Source organism: Berghia stephanieae, chromosome 12 (genome assembly GCF_034508935.2).
Source record: "Berghia stephanieae isolate SIO BIC M18660-M18661 chromosome 12, UCSD_Bste_1.3, whole genome shotgun sequence".
In the NCBI taxonomy this organism is placed as follows: domain Eukaryota; kingdom Metazoa; phylum Mollusca; class Gastropoda; order Nudibranchia; family Aeolidiidae; genus Berghia; species Berghia stephanieae.
The window spans coordinates 26,691,796-26,710,736 of NC_088371.1; the positions used below are offsets into that span (position 1 = coordinate 26,691,796).

The following is an 18,941-nucleotide window of genomic DNA, read 5'->3' on the forward strand; positions in this document are numbered from 1 at the left end:
ACGCACCTTCCATATTTCAACGTATGATAAATAAGCTGTTGATAGGGTATGAACATTTTGCAACAGCTTATATAGATGACATATTGATTTATACAAAATCAACACTGGAAGATCATTTATACCATATCCAATTAGTGTTTGATCGGCTTTTACAACATAATTTGAGACTGAAATTATCCAAATGTAGTTTTGCACAATCAGAAACAAAATATTTAGGCTTTATAATAAACACCAAGGGAGTTAAACCTGATACTGAAAAGGTAAACGCGATTAAATCGTTGAAACCTCCAGCGAGTGTAAAACAAGCACGCAGTTTTTTAGGTCTGACAAGTTGGTATCGACGTTTCATTCCAAATTTTGCCAAAATAGCCGAGCCGATCATCTCGTTGACAAAGAAATATGCACGTTTTAATTGGGATGAAAAGTGCCAAAGAGCATTTTATTATATGAAGGATAGTTTAACTGTGGTTCCATTACTCGCGTACCCTGATCCAAACAAGCCTTACATTTTGTATACTGATAGCTCAGATACATGTGTAGGTGCAGTTCTAGTACAAAGTTGTGAAGGTGAAAAAGAGTGTATGCAAGGCAATTCCAGTGAAAAGCCAATATACTTTTTAAGTCATAAAATGTCGCAGTCACAAATAAAGTCATATTCAACTTCAGAGAAAGAAGCGTTTGCGATTCATTATGCCCTGAATAAATTACATTATTATTTATATAATGCGAAATTTATAATAAAAACAGACCACCAGCCTTTAAAATATTTGTTTAGTGCGGAACAGAAAAATAGAAGAATTCAAGCCTGGGCGTTAACTATAAACTCTTATGACTGTGAAATAGAATATTTAAAAGGATCAGAAAATGTATGTGCCGATTTGTTATCTCGATCGCCGCCAGAAAATGAAGATACCACTGTTGAAATCGCAACTTTAAATTCAAATAAATTTAATCCTAAGGAATTTATAAATGTCGAAGTCCAAGAGGAAAATAATGACGAACGCCCTACGATACCCGACTTTGATATAAAAGATGAACAACAGAAGGATTCAGATATAGTAGAAATAAAAACAAAATTAACGGATGGAACAGCTGATAAATCGTTATATAATAAATTCATCGTAGTTGATGAGATTTTATATTATATTTCACAAGTAGATGAGGATCCAATATTAAGACTGCATGTGCCAAAGCATTTAAAGCAACATGTGATTAAACAGTACCATCATTCTAATGGACATATGTCAGTAGGAAAAATGTTCGATGCTATAAAATTAAAATATTATTGGCCAAATTTATATAAGGAGTTACATGAGATTCTAGGAGAATGTGTTACATGTAAGGTAAGAAATATGAAACAACAAAAAGCACCGATACAAGATACAGATATCCCACCTTATCCTATGGCAAGTGTCTCTTTAGATTTATCGGGACCTTACAAACAAACTTTATCAGGAAATAAATATATTGTAACTTTTATAGACAAATATTCAGGTTGGCCGGAGGCATTTCCAGTGCCAGATAAGACGGCTGACAGTATCATAAACCTTTTGCTAGAAGAAATAATACCTAGACATTCTTGCTTATTATCTATTACTACAGACAACGGACGAGAGTTTGATAATAAAAAAAAAAAAAAGAAACTCTTGAATATTTAAATATTGTTCATATTAAAACAAGTTTCTATCACCCCGAAGCAAATAGTAAAGTTGAAAGAAGTCATAGGACTATGCATGACCTATTAGCAAAAAAATGCAGGAAAATATTGACACATGGGATATACACTTGAATAATATATTGCTAGCAATACGCACTAATGTTTCGAAAACCACAAAAATGTCTCCATTTTTTTTGTTATATCATAGAGACCCAGTACTCCCTTTAGACAATGTGTTAAAACCCAGAAGAAAATACGAAGGTGAGGAATTCCATAAAATCGCTTTAGAGAATCAACATCGTACGTTTATGACACTTGTAAAGAACACGAAAGAAGCGAGGCGTAAACAAAATACAGTCATAAATCAAAACAGAAAGGACGTAACACTTGAAGTAGGAGATTCTGTATATTATCGAAATCATGCTAAATCCAGCAAACTAGAAAATAATTGGCTTACCCATCATATCATCGTTAAACAAAACAACACCAGTATCCTTTTTGATAAAAAATCAGCTAACAGGATAATAAAGGCGCATGCAAATGATCTTAGATTAGCAAATCTTGAATGGCAAATAAAGCCACAACAAGGAAGAGTATTACGTAAAGCAGCACTTGCAGAATCACCACCGGAGAATAGTGATAACGAAAGTAGTGATTCAGACAGTAGTCAAAACACTATCATTTATAATTATAATGAGAGAACTGATATCCCAAAATTAAACGAACCAAATGCAAATTTTGTGAATAATGATGGTGAAAATTTGATTGATGTGATAATGAAGAGGAAAATCTAGCTGATGAGGAAGAGATAATGGATTATGAATCCAACCAACCTGCCACTATGATAGGTACATCAGCACAAGAAGATAGTATTATGAAAACGTTTAATAAACGTAAAATCTTAGAAGACTCAGATCAATCTGAAGATGGCATTCCTATGTTCGAGTTACAAAAACGACTTAGAACAAAAGCTTATAAAAAAAAACAAGGAGCAGAAAAAATGTTCATGAAATCCAGTGTAAAAATAGACCAATTACTAATTCGACTCGCAAAGTCGATGATATTTGTAAAGTTATCAAGACTGTATTGTCAATTATACAAGAAACTGCGAATTATGATCAGACTGTATTGTCAAACGTATAAGAGACTGAATATGTATTTTTAAAAAAAAAACGGTTTCAAAGTAAGTTAATATAAAAATAATATCGGTTTATAAAATTAAGACTGAAAAGTCAGAAAGCTGATAATGATTGTGACACAAGCGGTTAGCTTGTAAAGTATCAGTAAAAAAAAAAATATATATATATGAGAAGATTAAAAAAAAACGATCGGAGGAGAAGAATATTGACTAAGTACACAAAAGAATCAATATTGTGATCTTTTATATTATAATTTATAATTGTACAGTATTATGCTGCCTCTACAAATAATGTTTATGAAGTTAATATTATGTACTACCGATAACCTTAAGTTATGAATGGTGTGATTTAAGTTGATGTTTGTACTTGTCCACAGGTGGGGCACGAACCAACATTCGGTGTTCATTACCCTTTACCTTTCCCTGTTTCTAACCAAAGCTATTGTGGTCAAAGAAAATGTTGTGTTTGACAAAGTAAAGGAAATCAGTTCTTCACGAAGTTCGTGGATCATAACATTGGTCCTAAGTTTACAACCATATGAAGATTTAATTAACGATTTCTCTGAGAAGGCGTCGCAGCTAGAAAAATTAGTTTTCGGGGCAATAAAAAGTGACGTAGGAAGGATGCAACCACAATATCGGTTTCATTTTGAATTTATTAAACACGAATTGGAGCATATAACAAACATGAAATATGAAATAACAAATAGTTTTCAAAATTACAAATCTCTAAATCAAAGGAACAAACGAGCATTGCTTCCCTTTGTAGGCAAGGCAATGAGTTTTTTATTTGGTACTACGAGTGAAAGTGATTTAAGGAATATTCGGAAGGCAATGAAAAAGTTAAAACAAAATCAAAATAAAATTCAGCATATTGTTAAAGAAAGTTTGTCTTTCATTAACATGTCGCATGCTGAAATAGTTAAGAATAGAATAAGAATTAATAAAATAAATGTTGGACTTGCTCGATTATATAGGCAAGTGAATGAAGGTTACAGTGAATTGAAAAACGATTTTGAAAGTTTCAAGAGTTTTGTGAGTGTCTATATACAATTAGACAAAATTGCTAATGACATTCGTGAAATGATGTTAGAAACAATAGCACGTTTAGAAAATCTGCAATTACAGATTGCTGTGGTGTCGATGGGAAAATTATCTCCATCAGTGCTTCCACCAAGTCTACTGATAAGTATGTTAGTGGAAATAAAATCTAATTTGCCATTGTCATTAACGTTGCCAATAGATCCGTCGTCTCAATTATGGAATTATTACAAAATATTGTCATGCTCAACAACCTTTGAAGACAATAATCTTTTGATTATGATTTCTGTACCACTAGTAAATAATGGAAGAAAAATGGAAATCTTTGCGGTCCATAATTTACCAATCCCAAATCTTAATATGCTGTCACAAGACATGAACACTTATCAATATAATTCTAAGTTTATGGTTGCAAAATATAAACTAGAAGCTAATGCTATTGCGATAAATAAAGAGAAAACTAAATACGTTTTGTTGTCTAAAAATGAAGCAGAAACGTGTGCTAAACCTGAATCTCAGTATTGTGAATTTAAAAGTCCAATCTACCCCATGAATGTTAGTAAATTTTGTATTATAGCTCTGTTTATGGAAAACAAAGAAAATGTTAAAAAGTTGTGTAAAGTAACTGTAAGTCCTAACGAAAATCTACCACAAGCTAAGTATACCTCTCAGGGTCTGTGGATTGTAACGTCAGTATTTCCATTACGATTTACAATACTTTGCGAAGACAAAACGATTAGTTCATTTACATTACGTACAAAACCTCCACTTGATGTCGTAAAATTGCCTTTAGGATGCACTGCTAATAGTGATTATGTTACACTTCCCTCATATTACACAATGAACTCCACCTATAATGTCCGAGCGAATTTTTCAACACTCAAAATGAAAATTTCTGGTTCATCCTATACTTTGTGGGGGCCTCTGAATAGGGTGATAAATAAATATAATCAAACATGGGATATAAAGAACTTGGATAACGTTGCTGACATTGACATGTCTAGTTTGATAAATGATATAAATGCAATGAATGAGACCACCATTAGTGAAGGGTTAGCTTTGTGGAAATTAGTTGCATTATTAGCAGGGAGTATATTAGCTGTCATATTAATGGTTGGAATAGGCTTGTTAAAACGGGATATAATTGTGCCTAAAGTCTTATCATGGTAAGGAAAGGGATTGAGTAAGCGGGAAAATTCAAGTTTGAACCCAACTGAAGTAATGACGATGTCAAAACAAGACACACTTGGTGAATCGGAAGTGACTGAATCGCTAATAACGGCTACAACGACAGAGAAAATTCAAACTCAACCACAACAGAAATCGGGAAATGTAATAATCCCTTTGGTCTATCCACGAATACCCTGAAATGACGTAATACTCTCAACAAACACTACGCCATGGATACGTCCAGAATCAACACAATCTACAGACTACAAACTACACAACAACCTCAACTACAACGTATCTAACAGCGTATACAAACTTGATCAATTTATAAAATAACATCTGTATCAATACAAGTTTGTTCCATGAACCTTTTATATTTACATTCTTTATTCAACAATTGGATTACTTGTCGTCTTTACTTTTACAACGACAATGCCCAACGATGTACGTCGTCAAGAATTTCATACACGTTCAAGGATTTGAATGTTTTTACAAAATGATGTCCATTTATGAACAATACTACTTCCTCCATATGCAGTGGTGAGCGTATTCAAATTCAAACTAATATCAATATACAAAAATGCAGCACCCATATCTACAACTTCGTAGAAAAACAAACAAATATAAACATTGAATATTATAATAAAGCCTATCATATAAGGCTATATATTATGTATGTAAGACAATGCAGAAACTTAAAGTGTCGCAAGATGCCACACGACTTTGAAAATACAACACATGATCAATTTCATTAGATTTATTATCGTATGATATTGGACAACCTACATACAGATTACAAAATACAGCTGACCTTACTCGACCCTACGATAGATACCTACGAGATTACGTCATTATCGGTTATAAACTCACATCACCTATCGACACGCTGAAAGATTGCATCATCTACCTGGTGTGTATTCACATACCACTTCGTCGAAACTCGATTAACACACAGCTATTACGGCGCAACAGTCACAGTCGTATTATACACGGACTCTATGTCACACATGACTGAGTTCACAACTTTCTTTTGACTTGCTGGATAAGTCAAACTTCATTTAATTCAAGATCTCGCACACAGTTAATTCTTGAATTTGTACAATTTCATCTACAACGAGATTCAACGTATACACAAGACAACCACAAATATCAACGAGGAGAATCGACCCAGATGCCGGAGATGAATGGATTACAGCGACGTCACAAGACCAAGAAACAACCCAACAGGTTAAGCATATTTTTGCTGCCTGTAGAGTCTTTTTTCGCCCCAATTCAAAAGACTCGAACAAATACGTACAACACACTAATTGCAAAAAGTTGGTCACTCTAATAACAGCCCACAATCACATACTGTGTTAGATTTTACTTAATTAGTTATTTACACTATAGTAAATGTGAATACGTCGGACAGACTAATGACTGATTATTTATTACAAACTAAATATTTTGAATGTGAAGACATTATGGTGATAATTCGAAGACATTTACAGACGAAGAAGTTGATATTAAATAACAATGATAAAGTGAATTAATGACACTTGGGCTATTTAGTGACCACACCACACACAACAATGCAACACGTAGATACAACACTTCAACTCTTATAGTTGATATTTAAAAAAAATTTATGACACGAAAATTCATTCTAAATGGAGACAATGACTTAATTATCAATTACTAACAATTTCTACAGGATAAATCATTCTTAAAACGAACTGATTTCAGATAAATGTGTTACCTCAGATAACTTGACTTCAAGTTGGTTGTAAACTACACCCTGTTGGCTTCAAAAGACTAAAGATTGAAACATGAACAATGAACAATGAATGATATTAACTTCAACTTGAATTTTAAAATGATGATTAAGATATTATTATGATTTATTTTAAAATATTTTCTTCATTACTTATCGATTTATAATCCTTCATATATGGATTTTGATGTCTATAATATGTTATTTGCACCACATATTATACGTTAGGATTAATTTAATAATATTGTTTAAATGGAATCATGAAATATAAGGAAATACAAGGTATTGGTTTGGATATAACCGTAAATGATTACGTACATGGAAGCTGAGACTATCGCCCATGTCATAAAGAGTTGAAATTGAGATTGAATAAAACAATGTGAGTGTATCACATATGGGATTTGAACCATCCTTTTTCAAGGCAGAAAATGGATATGCGGTAGAATATAACGAGAATTTAAAACTGCCGATGTTGTATTACTTTAAAAAACATTTAATCGATATATTTAAATGTTGTAATCATCTTTGATATTGAGTAATTTAGATGTTTTAAATCATCTTGGTGTTGGGTAATTTAAATGTTTTAATCTTCTTTGATATTGAGTAATTTAAATGTTTTAATCTTCTTCGATATTGAGTAATTTAAATGTTTTAATCTTCTTCGATATTGGGTAATTTAAATGTTTAAAATGATCTTTGGTGTTGGGTAATTTAAATGTTTTAAATCATCTTTGGAGTTGGGTAAATTTGAAGTTTAAACTTTTAAAAATATTTAATTTGTATAAGTGTTGTCATGTTGGCAAACTATTTCTTACATCTTGTTATTTGATTTTAATTGGATGTTACCTATATATTTACTCTCTTATTATTATTATTATTTTGAAATGAAATTGTTTTCGGATCAATTTAAATTCTAAGAAAGGGGCGTATGTAAGAGTGTAAGCTTATGCAAGAAATTTACTCAGGAGTTTTGAGAAAAACACGATCATAAAACACGGTCGGTTGTTGTTCATTAAACATGATTAATATTCAAGCAAAGTTAACGACGCTAGGATTTCAATGGAAATATGGTAAATACTAAATGAGTTTAGGACAGTTTTATGTTTCAAGTGAAGGACTTGTCGTTGTGTTAAGTAGTAGAAAATTACTTTCGTTGATTAGTCTCAATTGGTATATGGTAATGAAGACAACATATTGTAATGGATTTTTGTTATTTGGGTGTGAGTACCAAAATAATATTATATCATAAAAGGCGGGGTTTAACATTAATCAGTAACAGGTTGACGCTATTTTTGGTTATTATGCATAAGATGCGTCATTTATCAAAGTACTTTTATGTCATAAGAGGCGGGGTTTGATAGTAATGTTCGAGAAAATTCTTGTTATTTTTAACATACAAGTTGAGCATGATTCGCTATTACTTGAAAGAGGCAGGTTTTGGATATTAATTTGGGATGTCAAAGATCAGTAGGAGTGGTCAAAAGGAATTGTGGGACAGTTTACGATAGGGTTAAAAACAGGGTGTTTCTATTCTATAGGTCATTCTATTATTCTGCATTTGAGATGAGCTGCATGTCTTAACTTTGGTGCTCACCACCATTGACTATACATTTTTTGGACTTAGCAATATTTTTTGCTGAAATAAAGAAACTATATCGAAGATGTGAGTTACATTTTTATAAGAACAAATAAAACCACTAAATTTAGATCACTAGCCTTTATGTATGTGCGCACTACGCCACAATAATAATAATAATAATAATAATAATAATAATAATAATAATAATAATAATAATAATAATAATATAATAATAGTAATAATAATAATAACAATAATAATGATAATAATTGTAAAAGTAATAATAATAATGATGATATTATTATTATTATTATTATTATTAATAATAATAATAATAATAATAATATAATAATAATAATAATAATGATAATAATAATAATAATGATAATAATAATAATAATAATAATAATAATAATAATAATAATAATAATAATAATAACAATAATAAGGATAATAATAGTAATAGTAATAATATTAATAATATTAATAATAATAATAATAATAATAATAATAATAATAATAATAATAATATAATAATAATAATAATAATAATAATCATCATCATAACAATTGAAAAATAAGATAAAATTCATACAACTAATCAAAAGTTTGTTTGAGCATTTATAATTGGCAATACCCACTAAACATTCTCAAAGGGTCACTGACCAACAGAAATACGTTACATGTAGAACGAGAGATAACGCCTGTTTTTTTTCACATACAACGCTTTTAATGGCCAGGTACTCATTTTACACTTGAGTACGATGAGAGCCTTTTCCAAGGACTCAACTATGCGCCGAGCCAGGCTCGAACCCAGGACCTTCCGATCCGAGTGTCATACCACTAGACCACATACCACACAATGAATCAATCATCCATTTACTTTTTTTGAGAGTGTCACTGATAACTTCCATCATGCACAGAGCATAGTTGAGGCAGGGTCGGCATGCTTCCCAGTTGAGCTAACCTGTTTGTCACAGGCCCAGTTTGTCACAGGCCCAGTTTGTCACAGTCACAGTTTGTCAGAGACCCAGTTTGTCACAGGCCCAGTTTGTCAGAGATCCAGTTTGTCACAGACCAAGTTTGTCAGAGACCCAGTTTGTCAAAGACCCAGTTTGTCAGAGACCCAGTTTGTCACAGACCCAGTTTGTCACAGACCCAGTTTGTCACAGGCCCAGTTTGTCACAGTCACAGTTTGTCAGAGACCCAGTTTGTCACAGGCCCAGTTTGTCAGAGATCCAGTTTGTCACAGACCAAGTTTGTCAGAGACCCAGTTTGTCAAAGACCCAGTTTGTCAGAGACCCAGTTTGTCACAGGCCCAGTTTGTCACAGGCCCAGTTTGTCACAGTCACAGTTTGTCAGAGACCCAGTTTGTCACAGGCCCAGTTTGTCAGAGATCCAGTTTGTCACAGACCAAGTTTGTCAGAGACCCAGTTTGTCAAAGACCCAGTTTGTCAGAGACCCAGTTTGTCACAGGCCCAGTTTGTCACAGACCCAGTTTGTCACAAGACCAGTTTGTCACAGGCCCAGTTTGTCACGGACTCAGTTTCCTATTACTATAATATTTGGGATTAAGTGTGTCTATTCGTCCCCTCTCACGAATATCACCATCCGCAATCTCAGTGCGAACGACTTAAAACAAACACTTGATTTGTGACCCATCGCCTTCACTCGGCATAATGTCAGATGGTAAAAAAAACTAGTATAAAAATAATGATAATTAAGTTAAGCATAATATATGTATTGAAAGCAAAAGATATGGTGTATAAAACTAAAATAGTCAAAACTCACATTTGTCATAATTTTAACTTTATAATCACATTTTGGCATCGAGTTCAAAACGACATTATAGGTGTCAGAGGTGGTCAATCACATTTCCACTATCAACAATAAAAATTATTATTTAATTGAATCTTTTTGTACACACGTACACAAACTTATTCACATCCGCAACAAAACTTCTTTTTTCGCGGTCAATTAGATAATTATCATCATCATCATCGTCCTCATCATCATCATCATCATCATCATCATCATCATCATCATCATCATCATCATCATCAACATCATTATCAAAAACAACAACATCGTCATCATTGACTAGCAACAACAACAACAACAACAACAACAACAACAACAACAACAAGAAACAATAACTGCAACGGAAATGATAGCAACAATTACTATTACCACAGCATCATCCCAATCTCTGTCACACGAATCACTACCATTACCCTTCCCCCATTTCATCCTTTTAGTCAAATGTTCCACCTGGTCCCATAGTGGGAAGGGAGGCACTGACTGTGTCTTCTATCCCCCTTGATCTGTTTTCCAACATGCTTTCTGTCTTTGTCTTGGAATGAGATTACTTGGTTTTGTCCAGGCCTTGGCCGGCTACCCTAGTTGGGAGGGAAACAATCAAATGTGTAGTTAGAGTTTTGGGAGATGATATTTTTTCCCTTGCAAATCATCTCTCTGTTATGCACTGTATTGTTTTGTTTACATATTATATTATAATATGATATGTAAACATTTGAGTGTATCCCTCTTACTTGGAAACTGTGTTTGTGTCTGGATGAGACTTGAGGTGATCTCAAACTAAGTTCTTTGATAGTGTGCTCTTTGGAATCTACATCTGTTTCCTATTTGAACAAATTCCCCTTTGTCTTACCTTTTCCTTGGTGCTTTAATTGTAACTCTAGAACTTTTTTCTATCCCTTTCTCTTCCTTTTACTGGCGCTGATACTACTTTAATGTGTTGCAAGCGCCGTAAAACCCTTAAAAACATAAAACAATCTCTACCACACTAATCACTCTCACCACTATCCTTCCCCCATTTTCACCCTTCTAGTCAAAGGTTCCACCTGGTCCCAGTAAGGACAAGCTGTAAAAACTGCCATGCGGACATCGTGACGAACATTGACTACAGAGTGGGTCTGATCACCTGGATCGCGTGTGGAGCCATCATCTTGTTGGGGTAAGTGTGTGCAGGATCAATTCATAAATAACAATGTGAAATTGAATGGAAGCTTCAATTTAATTTCGAAAACAGATAGAATGGACGTTTCGGGTTTCCCCTTTATCAACAAACAGGATGTATGAAATACTACAGATGAATGAGATGATCATCTTGATCACTTGTTTCCTTGACCACTACTAAAGACCATTGGACAGTGCACAAACCTAAAAAATGACGTCAAACTATAAGTCCAAATGGGTTCTAGTGCCAGGCGATAAGTTAACGATGGCTACAAATAAATCCCGTCGTAATAAAGGAATAGATAATCCATCAAACACAATAATAATAATAATAATAATAATAATAATAATAATAATAATAATAATAATAATAATAACAATAATAGTGATAATAATAATAATAATATAATATAATAATAATAATAATAATAATAATATAAAATAATAATAATAATAATAATAATAATAATAATAATAATAATAATAATAATATGATGATGATGATGATGATAATAATAATAATAACAATAATATAATAATAATAATAATAATAATAATAATAATAATAATAATAATAATAATAATGGTGATGATGATGATGATGATGATGATGATGATGATAAATAATAATAATAATAATAATAATAATAATAATAATAATAATAATAATGATGAACCACGCGATTTCAGATACATGATTTAGATAATATGTAAATTTTTTGTCCTTATTTTCCTATATTATAAAAAATAATATATCATTTTATTTTCCTCCCTAGATGTATATTCGGCTGTTGTTTGTTTCCATTTTGTTTTTCTGCTTCCAAAGACGCATACCATACGTGTCCCAATTGTAAAGAGGTATTGGGGGTGTATAAACGGATGTAGTTCGTCACGTGATTGATGCCCTGGGAATGACGAGATGGATGAGACAGTCACCTGATGGAGCCACCAACCATTCATTTACCCATTCGTTGTTCGTTTATTCATCCATCGAAATGAACATCCAATTCACTCACTCACTCTCTCAATCATTTAAAGATGGAAAGAAATTGAAATTGAGGTCATTCAGCCATTTGATATTGTGTTTAATCAGACAGGTCGATGGTCAGTTCTTACTAAATTCTATCAATCAGACTAAAAACGCTATAGCTTACACACAGTTTTATGTGTTGGTACGTTATATCCGGTTGGCAGATGGTGTGAGTATTCTATCTAAACGTATAGCATCAACAAGTTTTACAAAGACGATTGTCAGGCTATGAATATATAAAGACCATGGGTGGTGGACATAACTAAGAGAGACTATTTATTGGTAATAAAAGCCTTAAAACCGTTTCTTTCATTCATAATTTAATTAATCGATTCATTCATTTCTTCGTAAACTCATAGATCCAGTTCCTCTTTGAGACAGTATCTCATTAATTCATTCATTGATTAGAATGTGTTAATTCTTGCCCTCAATCCTCCATGCATCAGACTCAATATTCATTTATTCATTTGTTCATTCATGTAATCTTTAATTCAAACATTTACCGAATAAATATTCTATTTTTAAAAAGCTTGATTTCATTCTATCGTTCATAATTCAATATTCACGCCTTTAAAAACAAAAGAAATATTAAAAGCTGTTTTTTTAAACTTGGGCTTTTATAAGGCGCAATATCCACTAAACGTGCTTCAAGAGCATTACAAGGGGTCCTGACCAACAGCAACACTTAACATGTAGAACGAGACATGACGCCTGTTAGGCGATCTCACTATTGTTTCCGACATAGACAACGTTGTTTACGACCAGGGAACTCATTATAAACATCTGATAACGATGAGAGAATGTGAGTAAAGGGTCTTTTCCAAAGACTAGACTATGCGCCGCTCAGGCGGGGCTCGAACCCAGGGCCATCCGATCCGAAGGTTAGTATCAAACAAGACGACATAGCAGCACAGTAAAAGCAAGGCAAAGAAACATGTATTTTTAAAAAATGTTTTCTGGCCCAACATGGTCTAAAGAATGGGTCTCTATATCCGATTCATCCTCACATCAAAAATATATTTTTTAAAAAACAAACAAAAATAGACATAAAACATCCCTATACTCACTCCCAAGAGGTATTTTGTCAATAGGGTCTATTTCAAGGAAATATTGGAATAACCCTGGCGTTAGCCGCAGTGTAGCGCCGAAAAGCCAGCCAGGGCGAGGTTACTTGCTTAAGGCCGTACAGCTCTTCGGATAGTCGAACTCGGTACATTTCGGGAACGAAGCAAGGACCATACTCCTGAGCCACACTGCCCCAGACAGTATTTCTAATATTTTAAAGCAACTAATTAGGGTTCGAGCACTGTCTTGAGATAGGAATCATGCGACGTGCACATATATACAGGTCCTACATCCGAACCCACTTATGGGCCTAGTTTAACTTTATTGTAAAGGAAATATATTCTGTCATTTTAAAAAAAATTCCATTAAAACAATGAGCCCATAAGGAATTTGGTTATCAGACCTGAAAATACGTGAACATCGGAATCAGGTTATCAGGAGATCAGACCCAAGGAAACCTCGTGAAGAATTGTGTATAGAGAACTTAAAAGACCAGGACCTCAGCCTACAGCAAAAGTCCGAGGACATTGGCAAGCACGTGCTGATGCTCCAAGCACTCAACAAATCGGAGAGGATTGAGAGAGAGAGAGAGAGATAGAGAGAGAAAGAGAGAGAGAGAGAGAGAGAGAGAGAGAGAGAGAGAGAGAGAGAGAGAGAGAGAGAGGTTCGATCCCCAGTCTAGGGATTTTCTTTTGGAGATAATTTTTCCTTATGTTTCTCTCTGCTTTTTTCTGGCACTGTTTCATACACATCTTTTCAGATGTCTATTATTAAAGTAAATAATATGGGACCGACCATGGCCCTCGTAAACTCATGGCCTGATATTTAATCTCCATATGACGTCAAAAGACAAGTCATTGGCCACAAAAGAAAACAAATCGTGAGTTGTATTCAATAGTTCAACTAATGAGATCACTGAGTACTACTAACGACAACTCACTAGGCGCTGCACAAACCTATAAAATGACGTCAAAGGATAAGTCCTTGGGGGTTCAAGTGTTAGGCTATAAGTTAACGGTGGCTACGGTTTGATCCCCAGTCGAAGGATTATTTATTTTGAGAACATTTTTCCTTGTATTTTTCTCTCTGCTTTTTTTCTGGCACTGTTTCACACACACCTTTTCAGATGTCTATTATTAAAGTAAATAATATGGGACATTGGATAGGAAAGTCCTGGGTTCGAATCCCGCTCTGAGCGGTGCATAGTCGAGTCCTTGGAAACGTCTCTTTATTCACATTATATCACCGTATTCGGTTGTAAAATGAGTACATGACTGTTAACAGTGCTGCATCAGTCCAAACGAAATTCTAATATCGCTTAACAGGCGTCATGTCTCGCCCTACACGTTGTGTTGCTTTTGACTAGAAACCCATTGTAAAGCGCTTTGAACACGTTTAGTGGATATTGCTCTATATAAATGCTCATAATTATGTATCCAGGACTGGTTTCACACTTTCAAGGAGACTGGATTTTGACACCACACTATTGTTCCCGGCGGCTATGTGGTCTTGTGGTATGACACTCGCTTTCGGATCGGGTTCGAGCCTCGCTCGGGCATTGTCGAGTCCTTGGAAAAGGCTCTTTACTCACATTCTCTCACCATACTCAGGTGCAACTAGAGTACCAGGCCGTTAACAGCGTTGTTTTGCCCGAAAAAAATGTAATATCGCCTAACAGGCGTCATGTCTTGTCCTACATGTTAAGTGTTGCTATGGCCTGGAACTCATTGTAAAGCGCTTTGAGCACGCTTAGTGGATATTGCGCCATATAAAAGCTCAAGATAATAGCAAATACAAACTGTCTAGTTTCTTCTGTAAATGAATATATATATATATATATATATATATATATATATATATATATATATATATACATATATATATATATATATATATATATATATATATATATATATATATATATATATATATATATATGAGACAAGGTCAAATGGTGCCCGTCTGATACCAGTGTTAAGAAAATTTGATTTTTACTTAATTATGGGCTGTTTTCATTGGGTTAATGCTTGTAATCAATTGATAATATGAAGAAGAGATAAAATGAGAGCTCAATATACTCTGTTCAACAGAATATGAAATAAACAAATTGAAAGTCAAATTTGAATGCAGTTTGGCATGTGCTTAAAACGAGGTCAACGCATCACCTTTATAGAAATCATGTAGAAATTAAATGTGATGTTTTAGCTCACATGATTGAAATTTGCTAATAGTATAAAGTCAAAATTTACTTTTAAACGCAATTGCAGTATATTACATATCTGATTAAGTTTCATATAGAGTTCTTAAAAAGTTGGTATTGCTTGTGACCTTTGGTGTCATCAAACACAGCACAATACTAAGACTCGATACGAAACTTTAAAGCTCATATTTAATGGTTATAAAATGTTTTATTATAAGAAAAAAGCATAGATTTTCCTTCTGAACTCAAATCTTGGAGTAAATGTATTCTTTTTGCTGATATTGAGGTTTATTGGTTTTGGTGTCATTTGTCACAAGCAACACGGCATACGTGAACACGTGGAAGTTTGTTTCGATAAATGGCGATTCGCAATTTTGTTCCACCCTCCTTACCAGCCTTTGAAGTGCAGCACTTTCAGTTGCCTTTCCAGCGTGGCTCCATGCAGAAAAGGTAAGTTGAACTTTGGTGTCATCGCTATTTTACATTGTCACAAGCAACACTTAATATTGGATATTACAAAGTGCCACCAACAAATTATGTTTTCATCTGTTATTCTATTTACAAATATGATATTATGACATCTCATCTGAGACTGTGATTGTGATACAATTAATCATTTCCTTGTAATTCTAAATTTTTTATGTTTCAGGGTTGTATGAATCAAGAAAAAGACAAAACTCAAGCTTTTCACGAATCCAGATGAATAGAAGGGTTGTCAATAAATTTGATTTGTTTTACTATTAACACACTTAATTACTACAAACAAGCAGATTTGAGCAGAAGGGTGATCTTATCGTCTGGTTACATGAATTCATTACCATAGCTAATATTTATCTAGAGTTTGTGTGACTTCTGGTACTTTTTGTGACCATTGGTGTCATTGGTTAAAATGTCACAGTTAACACTTAAGTTTGAAGTTTCTAATGTATTTCTGTTATCATGTTCTTCAAAGCTCGAAATGTCATTGAATTCCATTTTAACAGACATTTGTTCAGTTGCTATTCTTGATTTATTGAGGCAAAATTGCGTTCTAGTGTCGATTTTGACCCAAGTAATAGCAACAATGGTATTACTAATTTCTAAGTATATTTCCAATTTGAAAGTATTTAGTTTCTTTACATATTATTGAATTTTATTTTAGCATAATTGACTGTTGGTTTGGAAAGTCATCTGATTTGCTGTTATTATGCTTTTTTGACTGAATATAATGATATAGTATGGACGAAAGTGTGATTTGGTGTTGCTTGTACATAAGTATAAGTAATGGTGTCACCGGTCTTATGTCACAAGTCACATTCAGATGCTCTATTTTCCATGTATATTTCTATTTTTGAAGTCTTTTGTTTCTGAAATATTATTAAATTCCATATTTACCTGAGGTTATTACACTGGTTTGACTGAAATTAATGATATATTGTCGAAATTTCAATTTGGTATTGCTTGTGACATAAGTAATGGTGTCATCGGTCTAATGTCACAAGTGACACAATGTCGCTAAATAAGATATCGATGGCTACCTCTGAGGTAGCGTTTTTGCCAATCCGCTGATCTAACCTCTGATGTCAACTTCAGAGATAAGCGCGCCCTCTTATTCTTTAGTCTCAAGATGATCAAACCTCTGATATTAGTTCAGAGTTCAAGGGAGACGGAGAAGTACTTTCAAGCAATCAAAACCGCGTCATGTAGATGATGTATAGTTTGTTTTCGTGGATTAGAAAGAAGGATTGTGTTTTTAACTACAAAATCAATATTTTATTTTACTGTTAATATGGTTGTATTGACATTGGACTCTATAATTTTGATCATCCATAAATATCACAGCTGCTAAATAATTGTCACTTTCTAAAGTCACGATGCGACTGAACTTCAAGCCTATTATCTCCCGGTTATGCTTTATTAGTAAATATAATGTACGAAATAATGATTGAGTATTTATAAAGATAATACGCCGATCACCTGTTCTCCCTATCTCTATAAATTTAAAATAACAAAGCTCGATCATGACAATCACCCTATTAAATTAAATCACTTCATCCCCATGACATGTCCACCTGATGCTATCCTGATATCATACCACCATTTAAACCCCTACCCATCCTGTCCAATAAACAACAAAGATCTTTTGATTTATTATTTTTTTTAAAGAAAAAGAAAATGCTAAACAAACAAAAACAAACAAACAAGCAAACAAAAAACATTGTTGTCGATAAGTATATTACCGTTTGCGTCTTTAACGCATTTTCTTCCACGGCTGGGCGTTTTCCACTTAGATCTTGTATTGACTGGTAGAATTGTTTGGTGTTAGATTGTTTTAGTCTTTCAATTCTGTGACATTCATGTTCAATATGATCTTCCTTTGCTCTCGTACACTCACGTTTTATAATCTTATTAGCTTCTTTATATTCATTGCTGTTGCGTTCTAGTTTTCGTCTTTCATTCATCAGTTTCAAGATCTTGTCATCCATCCACTTTATGTTTTGGTTCGTGTTTTTTCACAGATGGAATAGTTTCTCTTGCAGATTCTGTGATGCAGCTCGATACTTGATTCCAGTACTCATCTATGTTTATATCTGAGGTCAAGTTTTCACTTTTTTCTTTCACGCATTCTTTGTACGTAATCATTTTTTATTTGATGGATAATTCTCAATAGATCTAATTGCAGTTTTGGTTCCACTTTCTTTTTCTTTATTTGTTTAAGTTTTATTTTTAGCGTGGCCTTGACAGGTCTGTGGTCACTATTACAATCTATAGTTGCATACGATATTTCTGAATCGATGTTGGACCAGAATAAAGTCAGATTTCTATAAAGGCCACCTGGGCATATCCATGTCCACTTCTTTCTATCGTGGTTTTTAAACCATGTATTGACAATAGTAAGGTTTTCCAATCTGCACCAGTCGACAAGTCTTTCCCCTCTATCATTTTTGGTACCTAGTCCGTGGGGGCCAACGATATTTTCAACTCTCTCGTTACCAACCTTTGCATTGAAATCACCAATTATTAAACGAATTTCATCAGATTTACATTGTTTTAATGCTTGTTCCATATCTTGATAGAATGTCTCAATTGTGTTTTCGTCACTGTCTCATGTCGGGGCGTATATTTGAATAATATTAACATTAAACGGGTTTCCTTTCAACTTTACTAAAATAACTCTTTCTGAGATTGCAACATGTTCTAAATAGCACTTTGATGTTGATTTGTCTGAAAGAATTCCAACTCCTTTTTCATGATATATATATATATATATATATATATATATATATATATATATATATATATAGATGTGTGTGTGTGTGTTTGTGTGTGTGTGTTGTTTATACATTGAA

At 33.4% G+C, this 18,941-nt stretch overlaps 1 protein-coding gene across 2 annotated transcripts in view; it reads left to right on the forward strand.

The window, feature by feature from the left end:
• Positions 1-12,879, forward strand: part of LOC144957518 (lipopolysaccharide-induced tumor necrosis factor-alpha factor homolog) — a 33,676-nt gene extending 20,797 nt beyond the window's left edge. For both annotated transcript variants that reach the window (XM_078888848.1, XM_078888847.1), the window contains exons 3-4: positions 11,190-11,315; positions 12,094-12,879. In XM_078888848.1, coding sequence (XP_078744974.1) covers positions 11,190-11,315; positions 12,094-12,202 — 235 coding nt within the window. In that variant the 3' untranslated portion in view covers positions 12,203-12,879. The remainder of the gene's footprint in view (positions 1-11,189; positions 11,316-12,093) is intronic.
• The last annotated feature ends 6,062 nt before the right edge of the window (positions 12,880-18,941 follow it).